The 19969-nt window shown below is 42.2% G+C and overlaps 1 protein-coding gene across 6 annotated transcripts in view; it reads left to right on the forward strand.

The window, feature by feature from the left end:
- Positions 1–19969, forward strand: part of LOC121288259 (rho guanine nucleotide exchange factor 10-like protein) — a 176658-nt gene that overhangs the window by 94838 nt on the left and 61851 nt on the right. For 5 of the 6 annotated variants that reach the window (XM_041206761.1, XM_041206760.1, XM_041206762.1 and 2 more), the window contains 5 exons: positions 9381–9476; positions 10269–10444; positions 14608–14724; positions 16154–16262; positions 18986–19092. In XM_041206761.1, coding sequence (XP_041062695.1) covers positions 9381–9476; positions 10269–10444; positions 14608–14724; positions 16154–16262; positions 18986–19092 — 605 coding nt within the window. The remainder of the gene's footprint in view (positions 1–9380; positions 9477–10268; positions 10445–14607; positions 14725–16153; positions 16263–18985; positions 19093–19969) is intronic. The other variant, XM_041206763.1, reaches the window with a different exon arrangement.

Here is a 19969-nt window from a genome sequence, read left to right on the forward strand (position 1 = left end):
CGATGTGGGCCATCAGCAGCAGCAGATCTGTACTCAAACACAACCTTATGGCCAGGCATATATCCCACTCTACCATTACCATCAAGCCAGGCGATCAACCCTGGTTCAATGAAGAGTGCAGGAGGGCATGCCAGGAGTAGCACCAGGCATACCTAAAAATGGGGTGTCAACCTGGTGAAGCTATAACACAGGACTACTTGCATGCCAAACAGTATAAGCAGCAAGTGATAGACAGAACTTAGCAATCTCACGACCAACGGATCAGATCTAAGCTCTGCAGTCCTGCCACATCCAGTTATGAATGGTTGTGGTCAATCAAACAACTCACTAGAGGAGGAGGCACCACAAAAATCTCCACCCTCAATGATGGGGGAGCCCAGCACATCAGTGCAAAAGATAAAGCTGAAGTATTTGCTACAGTCTTCAGCCAGAAGTGCCGATTTGATGATCCATCTCGGCCTCTTCCGGAGGTCCCCAGCATCACAGATGCCAGTATTCACCCAATTCAATTCACTCCACATGATATCAAGAAACAGTAAAGGCACTGGATACTGCAAAAGGCTATGGGGCGTGACAATATTCCGACAATAATACTGAAGACTTGTGCTCCAGAGCTTGCCGCACCTCTAGCCAAGCTGTTCCAGTACAACTACAACAGTGGCAACTACCCAGCAATGTGGAAAATTGCCCAGGTATGTCCTGTACACATGAAGCAGGTCAAATCTAACCCAGCCAATTACCGCCCCATCAGTTTACTCTCGATCATCAGTAAAGTAATGGAAGGGCTATCAAGTGGCACTTGCTTAGCAATAATCTGCTCACTGACGCCCAGATTGGGTTCTGCCAGAGCCACTCAGCCCCTGACCTCATTACAGCCTTGGTTCAAATATGGACAAAAGAGCTGAACTCCAGAGGTGAGCTGAGAGTGACTGCTCTTGACATCATGGCAGTATTTGACCAAGTGTGACATCAGGGAGCCCTAGCAAAACTGGAGTCAATGGGAATCGGGAAAACTCTCATTGATTGGAGTCATACCGAGCACAAAGGAAGATGGTTGTGGTTGTTGGAGGTCAGTCATCTCAGCTCCAGGACTTCACTGCATGAGTTCCTCAGGGTAATGTCCTCAACCCAACCATCTTCAGCTTCATCAATGACCTTTCTTCCATCATAAGGTCAGAAGTGGGGATGTTTGTTGATGATTACACAATGTTCAGCACCATACGCAACTCCTCAGATACTGAAGCAGTCCATGTCCAAATGCAGCAAGATCTGGACAATGTCCAGGCTTGGGCTGATAAGTGACAAGTAATATTTGCGCCTCACAAGTGCCATCTCCAACAAGAGAGGAGTTAACCATTACCCTCTGACATTCAATGGCATTACCATCACTGAATCTCCCACTCTCAACACCCTGGGGTTACCATTGACCAGAAACTGAACTGGACTAGCCATATAAATACTGTGGCTACAAGAACAGGTCAGAAGCTAGGAATCCTGCGATGAGTAACTCACCTCCTGACTCCCTGAAGCCTATCCACCATCTACAAGGCACAAGTCAGAAGTGTGATGGAATCCTCTCCACTTGCCTGCATGAGTGCAACACCAACAACACTCAAGAAGCTTGACACCGTCCAGGACAAAACAGCCCGCTTGATTGGCACCACATCCACAAACATTCACTCCCTCCACCGTTGGCGCATAGTCGCATCAGTGTGTACCATCTACAAGATGCACTGCAGGAATTCACCAAGGCTCCTTAGACAGCACCTATCAAACCCATGGTCACTACCATTCAGAAGGACAAGGGCAGTAGACATAGGGGAACACCACTGCCTGGAAGCTCCCCTCCAAGTCACTCACCATCCTGACCTGGAAATATATCGCCGTTCCTTCACTTTCGCTGGGTCAAAATCCTGGAACTCCCTCACTAACAGCATTGTGGGTGTACCTACACCACGTGGACTGCAGCGGTTCAAGAAGGCAGCTCACCACCACCTTCTCAAGGGAGCTAGGGATGGGCAATAAATGCTGGCCCAGCCAGCGAAGCCCACATTCGCGAATGAATAAAAAAATATTGTTAATCTCTATAATCAGGCCCACTTGTTACAATGACGTAATAGGTTAATTCCCAATAAAAATAGAATATATACTGTTTTTTGCAGGTTCCTGTCTAATTTACATGAAAACTGAGAATTAATGCCCTTGGGTGTGACTAATTTTTTAAATGATTTCTAAAAAGAGCTGTGGGATAGTTTGACAGCTCACTCGATAAATACAAAGTAGAAAAAAGAGAAGAGTGGTGGGAAAGGGAAAAAATGTTCATGCGAACTGTGCGACGAACTCTTCAGCTGCCTCTGTACTGTAAGTTGTTTTGCTCATCTGGTTTTGATTTGTTGAAATTTGTTATTTTAGACCAAAATTCTTAAGTTGCTTCCTCACACTACTTCCCTATTTATGACATCAGAACAAAAGTAGAGACATTTATAAAGAGAACCACGGCAATTCAAGTGATAAGCCACAGAATGTTAAACTTGCAGCTGTTTCTAAAATGGAGGAGTTCTTGGGTCCAAACATACTCTAACCTTCATCTTGTGGAGTGCTCACTGGGGTAAGTTTGCACTGTAGCAGAGGCCTGGCACAATGTGGCAGGGCAAGGGTAAAGTTTCATTACAAAAACAGAATTACCTGGAAAAACTCAGCAGGTCTGGCAGCATCGGCGGAGAAGAAAAGAGTTGACGTTTCGAGTCCTCATGACCCTTCGACAGAACTTGAGTTCGAGTCCAAGAAAGAGTTGAAATATAAGCTGGTTTAAGGTGTGTGTGTGGGGGGCGGAGAGATAGAGAGAGAGAGAGAGAGAGAGAGGTGGTGGGGGGGGAGGCGTGGTTGTAGGGACAAACAAGCAGTGATAGAAGCAGATCATCAAAAGATGTCAACGACAATAGTACAATAGAACACATAGGTGTTAAAGTTGGTGATATTATCTAAACGAATGTGCTAATTAAGAATGGATGGCAGGGCACTCAAGGTATAGCTCTAGTGGGGTTTTTTTTTATATAATGGAAATAGGTGGGAAAAGGAAAATCTTTATAATTTATTGGAAAAAAAAAAGGAAGGGGGAAACAGAAAGGGGGTGGGGATGGGGGAGGGAGCTCACGACCTAAAGTTGTTGAATTCAATATTCAGTCCGGAAGGCTGTAACGTCCCTAGTCGGAAGATGAGGTGTTGTTCCTCCAGTTTACGTTGGGCTTCACTGGAACAATGCAGCAAGCCAAGGACAGACATGTGGGCAAGAGAGCAGGGTGGAGTGTTAAAATGGCAAGCGACAGGGAGGTTTGGGTCATTCTTGCGGACAGACTGCAGGTGTTCTGCAAAGCGGTCGCCCAGTTTACGTTTGGTCTCTCCAATGTAGAGGAGACCACATTGGGAGCAACGAATGCAGTAGACTAAGTTGGGGGAAATGCAAGTGAAATGCTGCTTCACTTGAAAGGAGTGTTTGGGTCCTTGGACGGTGAGGAGAGAGGAAGTGAAGGGGCAGGTGTTGCATCTTTTGCGTGGGCATGGGGTGGTGCCATAGGAGGGGGTTGAGGAGTAAGGGGTGATGGAGGAGTGGACCAGGGTGTTCCGGAGGGAGCGATCCCTACGGAATGCCGATAAGGGGGGCGAAGGGAAGATGTGTTTGGTGGTGGCATCATGCTGGAGTTGGCGGAAATGGCGGAGGATGATCCTTTGAATGCGGAGGCTGGTGGGGTGATAAGTGAGGACAAGGGAGACCCTATCATGTTTCTGGGAGGGAGGAGAAGGTGTGAGGGCGGATGCGCGGGAGATAGGCCGGACACGGTTGAGGGCCCTGTCAACGACCGTGGGTGGAAAACCTCGGTTAAGGAAGAAGGAGGACATGTCAGAGGAACTGTTTCATTTAAAGTTTCATTTACTTGGCAGAAGTGCATGTAAAATTTGCCAACAGTGTGGCAGTGCCAATCAGATTAGTCAGGATGATCTGTCACAGATGGTCTCCTCAAGAAAGCATAGATGATTTCTAAATGCTCATGGTGTTGAATGGTGAAAATATGAAGAGAGAATTTAAGGTGCTTTCCTCTGTTTTCTGGACCGGGTACAATCAGGTTCTTAAAAGAGGTGAGGTAACAAATGACTTTCTGCCTTTGTTCATTTTTCCTATCCCTCACCGTGTGCAACACCTGACCTTTGTCTGACTGAGGCCAGAAACAAATGGGACTGAGGCAAAACAAAACAATTGGAATGATAGTGATCACTCGGCTTATTTTCCCCCTACCACTAGTTCCAGAACAGTACTAATGCATGCCTGGAAACAATTTGACTGCCTTTAATCTTGGCTGCAGCTGGTGTAAGGTAGGAGGATTGTTGAGAGGGGATGGAGATAATAGTCTAAAGGTCATGTTCAAACAAACTTATTGAATTTTTTTGAAGCAACAGAAAGTGTTGACAAGAGTAATGTGGTGGATGTGGTGTACGTGTACTTTCTGAAGCCTTCGATGAGGTGTTACACAGAGACTCTTGACAGTGGTCAGGGCAGATGGGGTCAGAAGCCAAGAAGCAGAAGGGCTGAAAGATAGATGCAAAACAGAAAGCAGGACAGGAATTATGGGAAGTTTCTCAGATTGGTGAAAAGTGAGAAATGGCACCCGACTGGGATCCATGCTGGAACCACTTTTGTTAAACTTATACATAATTGAGTTAGATAAGGAATTGGAGGTGTGCTGCCACAATTTTTACTGGGTGGGGGGCTGGTTATCACTACAGTACAGTGTCTCAAATCCGACTGTCAACTCCGGAGTTGCTTGAAAACTGGATATTCTGAAAATGTGCTGTGCATCAATCTTAATTGAGTAAAATTTAAATAAAAGACTTAACTGGACAATTTGGCTAGGTATTGGCGTGGTGTGGTGGCTGACTTGTTATATCCTTCGCCATTTGTGCGCCGGTCAATTCTCATGCTTCGAGTGAACCGTGACCCCACCTGACCCTGCTTGACCCAAACTGTCTGACCTGAATCTGGCAAGATCTGAAATCCGGCATGGTTTCGGTACCGAGTTTGCTGGTTTTGAGACAATGTACCTGTAATAACGTGGAAGATTGCACAAAACGCAGAAAGATAAATTCACCCATACAATACATTGGGTGAATAAATTGCAAATGAAATTCAGTATTGCAAAGTGTGAGGTGGTTCATTTTGATAGGAATAAGGAGGCTGTTTATTCCTTAGAAGGTAGGAAACTAAATGAGAGAGAGGAGCAGAGAGATCTGCAAATATAGGCACATACGTCACTAAAGGTAGCAATGCAAGTTAATAAGGCTATAAAGACTGCAATGTGGTTCATTTCGAGAGGAATTACCTACAAAAGTAGCGAGGTAGTGTTAAATTTATAAATTTAAATTTGTAAAGAACTCACTCGCAGTTCTGCATGCAGCTCTGAATAAAAGCAATGTTGAAGCACTCAGGAAGGTGCAGAAAAGATTTCTAAAGATGGTGCTAGAATTGAGAGGATGCAACTGTCAAGAATGATTTGAGCAAGCAGGTACTCTTTTCTCTTGGAAAAAAGAAGGCTAAGAGACCCGATGGAGGTCTTTAAAATTCTGAAGGGATTTGATAGGGCGGGCAGGGAAAATCTGTTTCCATTTGTGGGTAAGTCTAGAACATGTGGGCAGAAATATGAGTTAGTTACCACCAGAACAATGAAAAGACTTCAGAGGATTCTACTCTCTGTGTAGTACTCATTGCTGCATGGAGTGATTGGAGCAAATGGCAGCCCGTGTATTTAAGGGGCAGATCAACACTTACACGAGGAAAAAGCAAATACTGGGATACAGAAACAGGAATGGAGAGAAGTTTTTGAAGTGGGAGAAGGCTTGTGTGAATTATAATCATGAATAAAGCACTTGTTGGGCTGAGTGGCCTGTTTCTGTGCTGTAGCTTGTGTGTAAGAATGAGTCTCAAGCTCTGGTTATTCTATGATACCAGTTTCAGATGATTCCACAGTACCACATAAGCTGCCTTGGCAGTGAATGGTACTCTGGGTGCCAGGAGAGAGATCTGCAATAAATGTTGGATCTTTTCGGACTGTGGGTGACACCGAGCATCCATATTCTAGTAATACCTAAAAAAAAAAATCCTCTTTCAGACTAAAATGTCCATGTAGTTCAATAAGTGGTTTCTTGCACTGTTGCCTTTTGAGTCAGACGGGGCCTGGGTTTTGGAATTATTTTCCCAGTGCTGCTAACACTCACAATCCTGAAAGCCTCACTCCTCGACACTACTTTAAGACCAGGACTTTACGGCCCTGCCATGGGGTGTCTCTCCACCGGCGGATACAGCAAGCCATTTAAATCTCCTTTCAGTTCGGCGGGACTGTAATATCCCATGGGGCGGGAGGGACTGTAAATTCCTGGCCTCAGATTCTTGCTGCGTTGCAATCCCCTTTTGTATCTGTTTCAACCCCATTTAAATAGGGCACACAAGAAACAGGATGCAGCTCCCTCTGCAGCAGCATCGAAAACATAAGATTAGAATGCATGTGATGAGTTTGGAACGCAGATTTTCTGGTTTAACAAGATTGATGTAGGCCTGGGTTTGGCTGTATCTTGTATCAAATACTCCACAGGACTTAATGATTTCTCTTTGGAGGGTAGCTGGCCAGGGCTGATTATTGGAGACATGACATAGACGAATAATTTAGAGTTTCACAGAGAGTAAATGGGCAATCCAGAGTCTCAAATAGGGCAGATTTAATTTGGGCTGTGGAATAAATAGGGACTTGATGGATCGAATATCTTTTGCTTGTGTGTTCTCCAGTATTGTTATGTGCTGTTTCCTAAAGTTAGGTGAGTGATGGCTGGAGATGAATACTTAAACTTGCTTCGGGGCTGGTAAGGTAGACAGGCTACTTCTCTGAACTGATCTTTCCAACGAACTTTAATTTTCAGGTATGGGATTTTATTGTAACCAAAGTAAGTCTCAATCCTTCTCTATTGATAAAGTACACTTCTTGATGAACTAAGCCCATTTAACAGCAATTTCCATGAATATGCAAGATATAGAATTTTTCTGCCCCCTATGCAAATATAGGAGAGAATCATAGAATGCTATAGCGCAGAAAGAGGCCATTTCGTCCATTATGCCGATACTTTGGTTGTGCTTTCTAATTAGCACCCCCGAGCTTTCTTCATAGCCGTGTAAATTTTTTCAAAATATTTATTCAATTTCCTAATATGGAGTCTGCTTCCACCACCTTTTCAGGCAGTGCAGTCCAAATCATAACATCCTGCTGCATAACCATTTTTTGTTCTCATGCCACCTTTGGTTCTTTTGCCAGTCACCACAAACCTGTGTTCTTTGGTTACTGACCCTTCTGTCATTAGAAACAGTTTCTCCTTACTCTGAAGTCCTTTATGATTTTGAACACCTCTACCAATGAATAACCCCAGTTTCTCCAGCCTCTCCAGATTACTGAGGTCACTCATCCCTGGTGCCATTCTAGTAAATCTGAGGCCTTGACACCCCTTGTAATGTTTGATGCTCAGAATTGAATGCAACACTTGGGTTGAGGCCTAACCAGTGTTTTATCAAGATTCAGTTTGCTTTTGTACTCTGTGCTTCTATTGAATGCATTGGCACCATTGGCTTTGACTGAAACTCAGCTCAACACCTATCCCCTCATTAAAGCTTCCCTGCCTGTCTATACTTTTCACCACTTAGCCAACCCCAGAAGCTGCTTTCCCACTACTTCATCTGACAGTAAAAAAACTGAGAGATTGCGAGAGACTGGTATCTGTCTTTAGAGTGACATAATTACCAGTTTTTTTTTAAAAAAGGGCAGAATTCCTATCTCCTGAATTCATGAAATAAATTGAACTGGCTGAATTCCAGCCATCACTAACTTTATTAAGATTGATGTTGAATCATGTTCTTCAGCTGGGATTTGTTTTGCTTAAGCTGTTCATTGTCTCTTTATTGATTGCAGCTGAGTTCCTTTCCATATTTAATCCATGTTCACCTTTCCCTGTGATGAGTGTTGTTTATATTTGTGTTTTTACCCTGTTTGTGAGCATGAGGTGCTTGTGTTGCATTGTGTCTGGTAATTTGCTCTTTTTAGTTTTCTGGCAACTAGTACTTGTGTCCTTTAAAAGTTTGTTGTCTTCTTTGGTGTTCATTCTCACTTCTTGTGAGTAGCTGGGAGTTTAGTTTTCCTCAGTCACTTTTTAATCTTTGAGGGAAATATTTTGTCAAATGGCCCAATTGTACAACGATCTCTCTCCTCTTGTAGTTTGAATAAAGGTGGCTTTTTAAAAAATCTACTTGTGTTTGTTCCAGTACAAGCTTATCCCCATTGTGCCATTGATACCTTCAATTTTAAAAATAATTTTTAATTAAAGGATATGCTCCCTTATCTGTTCTTTGTGGGCCACATACCAATTGTAAGTGAGCTGCTTGCTCCCCAGCCTCTGCCAATGCAGACTGGTAGAACAGACAAAGTACTTTCGGAGAGATGCCTTGTGGTTGGGAGCCATCTGTTGAACTCTGTGCTGCCTTACTAACTCCCTTCTATCCTTACTTTACCTTGGAATGAATTAATGTGGGCAGGTTTCCTAACAATGGATTAGTGATGCGTTTCTCTCAAAATAAATGTTGTGGTCTAACAGGCAAAGTTTGCACTAAGGGGGGAGAAAGGTAACCTTTTGTACTACTTGGATCAAGTGAAAGTTTTTTTTGTATCACTGCAGAAGCTAGAAGGTACCATCTTCTTCAAAAAGGTGCCTAGTTTATAATTTCCATTTGATATTCCCCATGTTGTTTCATCCAAATGTGGATCAGCAAGAAGCCAGATAAACACATGAGGAAGAAGAGGGGTTCAATTTGGGTGTGGGGCTGGCTTGTGTGGAGCAGAAGCCTTTGGGCCAAATTGTCATTTCCATCTTGGATGTTCTATCCAGTGATCACATCACATATGCAAATGTGGTTGAGTCACATACTTAGATCATGTGATTCAAAAATATATCCCTCTTTTATCCCCCAACAGAATAATGGCTTAGGAAGATGCAACCAACCAATGTCATTGTTGCCAATCTGATCACTTGATTGGATGCCTAATTGCTTAATCACATAATTGGAATGTTGGTTTGCACTGATTCCTTTGAAACTGAAAATGAAGGTTCTCTGGTGTCAGATGGATTTTTTTTTGGGGGGGGGGGACTGCTATCATACGATATAAGTCCTATATTTTCCACTTGTCATAATTCGGATAGTTTATTCATAAAAGTTTGATTGGCTGCTTTAGCTATTAAATGTAGCACAATGCCACTTGCAGATTTTAATTGAAAAATATTTACTCTCTATATTGCTTCAGCCCAGGCTGCCTCAGCCCCGTGTAAATTGCCAGGTGTGGACGATGATGTGATTTATGATGATGTTACACATGAAGACCAATTTGTCCAGGGGCAGGGTAAGAACTTTCTCTATAATTTAGGTCCAACTCTCTCCCTAACAGCACTGTTGGTGTACCTACACAACAGGAACTGCAGTGGTTCAAAAAGGCAGCTCACCACCACCACCTCGAGGGCAGTTAGGGATAGGCAATAAGTGCTGGCCGAGCCAGCAACATCTACATCCCGTAAATGAATTTTAAAAAATTGGAGCCGGACAACTTGGGAGTGCGGGCTGTAGGCTCACTACGCACACCCTTATCCCGAGCTGGCGAAAACTGGGGGTGCCCATAATCCCAGAATTGGATCCTGCCCACCATTTTTAAATGGCATGCGGAGTTGTTTTGGCTCTGAAAATCCAGACCCATGTGCCTGAATACCTTCAATGAGTTTGCACTCTGTAAACATCGAACTCCTTGATTGAAGATGCCTGTAAACCAGGCAGATTTGGGTCCTTGTATTTATTCTCAACAGAAATCCTTAATGTACATTAATACATGGAGCCAAAGAAGGCTAATTTATATTTTGCTTCCTTTATCTTGAATTTTCAATTGTTCATAAAATTATTCTCTCAATGGCCCAGTCACTGGTAGGGGTTTGATATTTGTATCGAATCTATATCTTTGTTTCTTTTGGTGTGCAGAATTAATTACTGCAAAATAGTTGATTGAAATCCGTCAAGGACCCTGATAAGCTCTTGATGTTTAATTATTTTCATTTGAATTCCCTTAAGAGCTTATTGATATTGTTTAAAGCTTTGCTTTATCAATCGTTGGAGTTTAAAAGCTTCTTTGTAATTTCACTTCACACAGTGCCCATGGATGAATTGATCTATGATGATGTACATCGAGAAGCAGGTTGCACCAGTCCGGCACAGCTTGAAGACGGTTGGAGTTCCAGTGAATTTGAGAGCTATGATGAACACTCGGATGAAGAAAATAAACCAGGAGGAGAGCAGCAAAAATCCAAAGCTGTCCTTCAGCCAAAGGTGAAAGTCATGGCGGTCAATGATGTCGCCAAGCACTGGGACAGTTACTCAAATGACTGGTGAAGTCTGACTTTGCAGCTTGGTTATATTTTGGCTGACCAGGGAGACCAACGTTGCTTTCAGGATTGTACAGGTTTAGACTTATGGCAGTTAACACCTTTGTTGCTTAACAAAGAAGTGAATCGGCAGCATATGGTGAGTTTGAAGAGGCATTTATGAAGTGGATGTAGTATGGTAACATTTGTTCACCTTTGGATTGAGTTAAAGTAGATTGTCAGTGGAAGTGAAGGTAGCTTAGCTGGTAGACTTGATGGTTTGTTGGTCAGTACTCCCAAATTGAAGGAGGTACTTTTTGGAAATGAACTGGAGAGTGACCGAATGTAGAAATTAAGTCTCCAAAGTCTATTGGAGCTGGGAAACCGAGAGAAACAAAGCTTTTGTTCAAGTTGAAAGGCTAGAATAATAGTTGGGTTGAAGAAATGGTAGTGTGAGCACAAAGTGTTAAGAGAAATTATGATGATGCTTATTGATTAGGCCAGACTGAAGTGCATTGTCCCCAGAGGCCAAAGGACTTGGTGAGTTGTGATATGCAGGACTTGGCTGGGAAAACTTGCCTTGGCTTCAGTAGCCAAAGAAAGTATTGACTGGGTATAAAGATGAGAGGGTGTGAAGAGTGGGTGAGAGTTACGATCCACAGAGACCAATAACTTTTTAAACTATATTTAAATTCCAGTGACTGACTGAAAAGAGCACACAACAAGAAGATTTCAAGTTGATGTAATAAAGAAACTAAAAGCAACATTGACTAACACTATCCTTGTAGGCAACTTAGTTTAAATTGCAGAAAAGATACCCCATGTGATTTTTAACAGGATCAACAATCCTATGCCACAGTAACACTTTACTCGGCCCCTTAAGTGGACTCTTTATTCTACCGGAATCAGTCCAAAGCTGTTCTCCGCTCCCGATGGCCTGGCTTTCATCTTCCTTTCCCACCCAAATTGACATTTACAGGGAGGGTTACTCTAGAGATGATCCACCTAGCGTTAGCCTAGTTTAAATCCTCTCAAACTTGATTTCTTCAATCTGAGCATGAGCTGTCGTCTGCACGGTGAATAATAAAGGTAGCATTTTCTCTGCTTCAGGTGCAAGTGTGTGTGCCTCAGGTTCTTGCAGACTTCAACCCAATATCACAATAGCTTTCTATTGGCTTCTTCTTCCTAAAAAGCCCATCCCTGTGGCAACGTGAATCATATGGGTCCTATATACAGGTAGAAGTGCGAATTAGCTATCCTCAAGACCTCCAACTCTAATGTAGCTTGGAATTAAACTGGCAGTTTAAAGTATAGCAGTTCATAAAACCTGATATTCCTGACACCTCCCTGTGAGACTTGGAGACTAACAGTCTACCCACAATCAGCAGAGATGCTCTTGCCATTATTTACAGGTGTGAATATCTTGCACCTTCTTCCCAGTGAAACAATCTGGGCCCCCTTTTAACTTTTGACAGCCAGCCACCCAGCCTGGCTTGATGCTGGGCTTAATTTGGAGCTAGTCACATGACCAACCTCATTCCTCCATTTTGCCACAAATTAAAGATACAGCCCCAAAACATCATAATCTTATAAACTTCATATTTGTAACAGGGAGCAAAGTTTCAGCTAAGGAAGCTAACAGCTTTTCAACAGAAGGTCTCAGGGAAGCAAGAGTGGAAATTTGGGATCCTGAGCTAATGAAGAAACAAAGCCTATGGATCTGTTTTGTCTAGCTATCCTGAATGTTTAAAAAATAAAACCACCTGCATTTGCATGTCTGACATGTTGGGAAATACTGTTTTCGTGCTTTGGCAGTATATTTTTAAAAATTATCATTTAGATTCAAAGCTTGGAGCTTTTGACCTTCTCAACTTCAATTTTAATGTCCTGACTTAAATGCTTCGTTCTGCTTCAAGAGAAATAAAATGCATGCAGGAGATTCAAGTGAGCTTTTGAACTTTTGGATAGATGAATCATTTAAGTTATCAATGTGATATTTCCTTCATCAATATATGGTTTAAAGATTTTTTGAAAGTTGGCAACCAACTAAATTAACCTCTGGCGAGCTGAGATTCCTGGACGAATCCTGGCTTACTGTTACAGGGGTTCCTGCTGTTTGTAATAATGCTTGCAGCTTTGGTTGGGGTGGGACGAAATCCGATTTGAGAGCAAAGGTAAACCTGCTCTGTGAAGCACCATGGAAAGTTTATTTTCTATGATAAAAGGTGCTAAATAAATGCAGGTTGCTGTTGAAAATATATGGAAAACATGAAGGGAAAGGAGAAGGAGTTGGATGAAGGAAGTAACTTGTGTAAATTAAATAGAGACCTGAATATTGTTTAGTAAAATCTAAGTATTCGTAAAATACATGGGTATAAAGCAATAGTTTCGTCCATTGCATGATTAAGTGAAAAAGAGCAATTACTCATAGACCAGGATACACTGTTTTCCCACACATGCACTATCAATGTTAGACCAAATTGACTTGCTATATTTTTGATTATTACTGAAAAACATGCTGCTGAAGCTTTTCACCCTGCACTCATCAGGACAAACCCAAGAATGCCAATTTCAAATTATCACAATTTATACTACAGGAGAAAAGGGTGCTGATTGGTTGGTTGGTAATCAACTCAGGTCGAGGTGTTGCCATGGAAAAAACAGCAGGGAACTAGAGACTATATTCTATATTTTTATTGTGGTGTAATGCACAAATTTTACTTCCTTCAGTTTTGCTAATTTGTAGTTCATTACAGGTTGCACAACACTTGCAGATGCATTGAGAGTCATATATGTTTGGGAATGCTTTGAAACAGTTGTTGTTTATTATCTGAGGGCTGTGACCATTTAGTATCCTCATTCCTTATGCCAGCGCTGTTCTAGTCCTGGGTAATTCAAACTTTCAAACAACTAATAATTCTCTTCGGCATGTTTTCTTCAGTTTCTGATAAACTTGCATGAAAACTAATGTGATAATGTTCTTGTGTGTTTTTTAAATGAATTGTGTCACTGTACCTTAACTGCATTTGCTGAAGATTGCAGGGTGATGGTTGGTCAAAGGTGAATTAGACGTATGGGCAGTCCAGGTTATCAGTTCCTAATGTAGTGGCACCTGACTGAAGATAAAATTTCTTCAGTGGTTCGACCTTTGTCCATTGACTTGTAAATATTTTGATGTACCACTTGCTGTTTCTGTGGGCGAGTAAAAGCCAGCAATGAGTCTAGGGACGGGGCACAAGAAATGTTTTTCATAATACAGCGGAATGTGTGCGCGATCTCTCGGACACGTTGAAATAGGAGTCCGATGTTAAAAGAGCAGAATTACAGAACAAGTATTGTATATCCCTAATAACAACAAACAGATTATTGGGGAGGATGGATAAAAGAGGAAAATAAATTTGTAAAACACAATATTTGAGGTTAGTTAATTTTAACTGGGCAGCGTTGGGGGTGATTACAAATAGAAACAAACTTGGGAACCTCCTGGCTCAGTAAGACATGGTACAATTGAGCTGTTGATGGGTGTGGTATGCATGGTTTGCTAGACATTCTTAATTGGCAGTGTATTTGAGACTTAAGTGCAAACTTGGACCAATATGGTAAATGCTTGAGTTTAATAATAAAGTACTCCTAGATGTTGTGTATGGGATATTTCAGTTTTGCTTGGGTGATATGTTGTACTTTTGAATGGATTGGATACACTTTTGGACCTGGAACTGGTTCTTCCTTCTGGTTCCATTGAGTATTTGACTCTCCTGCATTTGGCAGACTACTTGCTTCAACTGTGCTTCCTCCATTCTTGCACTTAATGCTGCCTATTTTTGAATGTCAGCCTTTGGTGCAGATATCGCTTTCTGGTGCCAGTCTGATCAAAGCAGACTTTTATTGATACTTTGTGAAGTTTTAAAGCCAACAGGGTTAGCACCTTAAACCTGACCTCTAACATTAACTTCATTTCTGTCTGCAGTGCTCGTATCTTTACGGTAGCAGTACTGGACTTTCATTGAATGTTAACGCGCACCGTGTCTTTTCATACCACGTCACTAACTCTCATGCACTTCTATTCCTCTGCCACCCATCTTTATTTCTCTTTCTTGTGCTCGTCCTCTTCTCCTGGTTGCTGCTCAGCTTTCCCCGGATCTCAATAGACTGAAGGAGAAGTACGCCAGGACTAAGAGAGAATTCCTGGCCATGAAAGTCAGGGGGAGAGACGTACAGGAGCTGAAACAGCGATATGACTGCAAGGTACCTCTCCACCTTTTTACTTCTCTCAGGTTAGAGAGCCCCAGTGCCACTGATAGTACCGGGGAGTGAGGCTTTAATGTTGCAGTAAAGACAAAATCTGGAGACTAAGCACTGGGGAGGCTCAGCCCAGTTCCAAGTGGGCAAGGCCCCACAGTACAAAACGGCCCCAATTTCAGCGAGGGCGCAGGATGGCTGGATTGCGAGCTGAGGTGCTATAACAATGGGGATGTTTTTGGAGTTTGGAGTTGAGCACAGAAAGCTTTACTCTGAATCTAGCTCTTTGATACTTGACCTGCGAGTGCTTGAGCTAAAACTGGCTACCTTCTCAACACTACTGTTCCTCTCCTTGCTGCATTTTTAAAAATCAGCACTGTGACAGGTTCACAAGTTTATTACATAATGCCGGATCCAAAAAGCTATACTGAATCATCTTCTCTTTAAAAATAAAGGAGTGCTCTGTCTGATGCCCTACCACACTGCTTTCATCTTCCAAGCTTCCACATTGAAGAAATGTCAGTGCATTAGTGAGTCCGCGCTGAGAATTGTGCGTACATTTTGACCTCTTCTCCAAGGAGGGATACAATTGCCTTGGAAGCAGTTCAGAAGGTTCACTCCACAGATTGGGATGATGGGGTTGTCTTATGAGGAAATTTTGAGTGGGTTGGGCCTATACTCATTGAAATTTAGATGAATGAGAGGTGATCTTATTGAAACGTAAGATTCTGAGAGTATGTTTTCCCACTGAGGAGCAGTCTAGAATTAGGGAGCACAGTTTCAAATTAAGGGGTCTCCCATTTAAGATGAGGAGGAATTTCTTCTCTCTGTGGGGCATTAGCCTTTGGAATTCTCTACCTGAGAGCAGTGGATGCTGGGTTATTGAATATGTTCAAGGCTGATTTAGACAGAGATTTGATCTATAAGGGAATGAAGGTTATGGGCACAGGCAGGAAAGCCGAAATCAGATCAGCCATTATCTTATTGAATGACAGAGCAGTTTGATGGGCTGAATGGCCTAGTCCTCTCCTAAGATCATAAGAAATAGAAGTGGTTTGATGATGGAAATAGTGGATTTTAGAAAGTTACAAAATTAGAGCAGACAATGGTACAAAGTGTTTTGATTTCAATGCCTGAGTGTGAAGGGAGAACCTGTAGAAAATATGAATTCAGAACTTCAGAGAAATGAGGGAAGAAAGGTGAGAGAAATTTGAAGCTAGAAATGATTTGCTGGACACTGGACTTTTTGTGATTCTGAACAAAACTCACTGTCTGAACAATTCTGCTTGAAGTTTGCTTTGTTTTTGAAGGAACAATTACCTGAAGGAGTGATTTCTCCAGATATCAGCAATCTCCATTTTATTGGAGTCACTGGTAGAAGAATGCCAGCTCCAATACACATGCATATTGACTGTCATATTATTCTTCACACTAGATGCAGCAGCTAATGAAGGCAGCAAGAAATGGGACTAAAGATGGGCTGGAGAAGACAAAAAATGCTGTAATGCGGAAAGTATCGTTCCTTCAAAAGAGAGAGCCTCAAGGTATTGTTAATTGGTTTAAATTACATCATGGGTTCTTTAATTATAATCAATACCATTACTTTCCAAGAAGATTGTGTGGAAAATGTAACTCTTCTTTCTAGGCTTTTGGGAAGACTTATTTCCTCTGGTGTTTTGCAGTTATTATTACGTACAAACTATGGGCCTTTTTTGGATCTTGATAACTACATTTATGAATGTGCCAAAACTTAGCATTGGGATTTTGGCACCTTGTCAAATAGGATTGTTGTGATGCTGCAGAAAGTGTTTAAAAATATGAAAGAGCAATTGGTCCAAGAAACTCACCTTTGTTAGTTTGTCTTAGTCCTAGTCCTATCTTTCAGCCTCATCACAATATCCTTCAACCTATCTCTTCTCCAAACGTTGCTTACTTGTCTTTTCTTATATGCTGTCACTTGTCTTCCTTGAGAACTTGTTCCATAAGCCAAATGCTCTGTTAACATGACATAGGAATCTTCTATGATCCCTTTTGCTGTCCTGCCAAGCTGACCTTTTTTTAAACAATTTTAAAGGTACCGAATTTACAGCGGCAAATCCATCAGATTAAGAAAACTGGAGATTTCTGCAATTTTGCATTTGGAAAGTGCATTGTAATGGTCAGTTCCAGAACTATGCTAAATTTGCTGGACTCTGTCATGGTGACGTTACCAACATTATTAATGTTATTGGAATTCTGGGCCAGGTTGCTATGTAGAGAGACTCGAGAGTGCTGTTGGAGATAATTTAGAGCTGACTAAGTTCATGTGTTCACAAGGTGGCTGGGGTAGGCATTCAGCCCTCTTGTGTACTGGAAAGAACCCATGGTTGCCTGTTGCAGGATTTAACTATTAAGTGATTGTGGAGTTTCTGCATCACCACCACCCTACCTGGTAGCTCAGTTGAGTATTATTAAGCCAGTTAGCACTTAAAACCCTCAACCACTACCATATAGAAGGACAAGGACAGCAGATAGATGGGAACACCACAACCTGGAAGCTCCCCTCCAAGTCACTCACTGTCCTGACTTGGAAATATATCACCATTCCTTCACTGTCGCTGGGCCAAAATCCTGGAACTCCCTTCCTAACAGCACTGTGGGTGTACCTACACCACATGGACTGCAACAGTTCAAGAAGGTGGCTCATCCACCACCACCTCAAGGGAAACTAGGGATGGGCAATAAATGCTGGCCCAGCCAGCGAAGCCCACATCCTGTGAATATATATTTATTCTGAGTAAAACCTGGTACATAGGGGATATCAAGCTTAGTTGTGGTGACCTTTATAAATGAGTACCCTGTTGACACCTGGGGTGGTGGTGCCAAGCAAGTGATGGTGAGTAAACAACTCATTCCACATCACGCACAAAATGGAAAAGAAAATTGGGCAGGATGTAAACTGGGCTGGTGATGCACTATTGCCCATTTTTCCCAATGGCTGAAGACCTAACTTCACCTTTACACAAGAACAACAGTTATGAGGGTGAGCTACCCAAGGGCAGCCAGTGCCAGTGGAACAGTTCACCAGCACATATATTTTTTAAAAAGTGTATAGATGAACGAAGGCCGGTGCCAAAGGCTTGACCTATTTTAAGAATGTTAACATGCATTTTTTCACAAGTAGATGCCATCTTCCAGTCTCTTCTGCAATGTCTGTTTATGAATCTGTGGCTGCATCCTTCAGTGCATAAATATCTGCATAAGAGATCTAATCTGTAGAGTCTCAGTTTCCTGCTCGGCTACAATGATTGTTTCCATTGTGTAATCTTATTGTCTTGTCCAAAAACAGAGGCCCATCTTTTAGGGAAGTACTTGCAGTACTATTGCATCTAGGAGTTGCATTTTGAGCTGTGTTAATTACAAAAGAGACAGCAGAAACTGATAATTTAAAATAAATTTAGATTGTACTTCAGACAGACTTCAGATTGTACTGAGGTCATTTGCTAACATGAGTGAAACAAGTCAGCCATAGTTTCTAATATAGTAACATTTTATTTCTTGCCCTTCTCTTTAATTGCTGAATCATGCTGGTCACTTCTAGGAGTGTGAGTTGTTCTCACCGATAGTCACCATTCTTCATCTGTAAGTGAATGTCAGCAGCCAATTCCTCAACACACGGATGTATCAATTGGCCAGATCTCTTTTGTTGTCCATCTTGAACCTGAACAGTACAATGAGCAACAGTTAGGAACTTGGCCAGTTTTATTTTTGAAATCGAAAATTCTTCCTCCCTTGCCCGGAGGCCTTGAGGTCGCCTGTAGCGCTGAACATTGCCCCAATTGCCATTGAGAACAGGCTGGGTATCCAGTTAACTAATCCAAGAATCCCTTTTATAAACAAAAAGCTGAGAAACTATAGATACTGGAAATTTGGATGCACCAGAAAATGTTGGAAGCACTTAACATGTCAGTTATAGAACCTGTAGAGAGAGCAGATGAGTTCATGTTTCAGATGTAGACTCTTCAACAGAACTGGGAGATTTTCAAGATGAAACAACATTTTAAAAGAGAACAGAGTAAAGAGAAGGATGAGGGAAGAGGTACTGGTGATGACCAGTTTCAGCTGTGAAATGTTTTCTCTTCCTGCCTTTTTCCTTTTTATTCTGTTCTTTGTTAAATGCTGTTTATTTTTAATGTCTTCCATGTTTTAATACATTTATTGTATGAGAAATACAATATTATTGTCTTGCTTCCAGTGCGTGAAGTAATTTTGAATTTTACTTTTTCAGATCAGTATGAAGAAGATGATGCTGGATATCTTGATGTTCAGGTGTCGGACTCAAAACACCCTCCACCAGAGCTCAGTCCCATGCCAGCAGGGCTGACCCCTCAACAGGCATGTAGTCTTTTAATGCCTCCACTCTGTAAGGGTTCTTTTGCTGTCGTCTGATTTTTCTCAACAACAATAGCTCAACAGCTGAGGCATCCGGGCAGGAAGGTCCCAAGTTTGACTTCGAACTTTTGTTAAGTTGGCCAGATTAGTGGTTTGGAAGAATTGCCATTGGACTGTCACCCTGGTTAAGAAGAGGGGAAAAGATTATCGAGAGGTCCTGCTGTTTGCTGCACAGTGATTCCTCACCATCCAGGCAGAATGGACACGTGGGTAGTTTCCCAGTGGGGTGGTGGGGAGGGAATATGTAAGCTGAGCCATGTGCCTCAGGAGAGCATGGGGAAGAAAATTTGGCAGAGAGCAAGTAAGTGACTTGCTTCCACATCCCTAGCAACAGTACACCTTAAATTGACCGTAGAAGGATAACTCGCCCATTTTTGATATGGCCTTCTCTCTACATTCAGCACTACTGCCACCTCCCCCGCCCCCACCACTGCACTGGCCAATCTCCTCATTAATGCTGATGAATTTTCTTCCTCTAAGTGGCTTATTTGAATAGTTCTGGATGCCCAATTTGGAGGTTTTCCAGGTACTATTGGAGTCCTTCTGGTTTCCAGTGCAGGGGCTTGGTGCACTTTAAATATTACCATATCCCCTTCATTAGGATAATAGACCAATCTGCTTGATCTCGACAAAAAACAAGAACAGAAGAAATAGAAGCAGGAGTGGACCATATGGCCTGTCAAGCCTGTTCTGCCATTCAAATTGATCATGACTGATCTTGGGCTTCAACTCCACTTTCCTGCCTGCTCTCCATATCCCTTGATTCCCTGAGAGGCCAAAAATCTGTTCATCCTAGCCTTAAATGTACTCAATGATGCAG

The sequence above is a fragment of the Carcharodon carcharias genome, chromosome 15 (genome assembly GCF_017639515.1).
Source record: "Carcharodon carcharias isolate sCarCar2 chromosome 15, sCarCar2.pri, whole genome shotgun sequence".
Lineage (NCBI taxonomy): Eukaryota > Metazoa > Chordata > Chondrichthyes > Lamniformes > Lamnidae > Carcharodon > Carcharodon carcharias.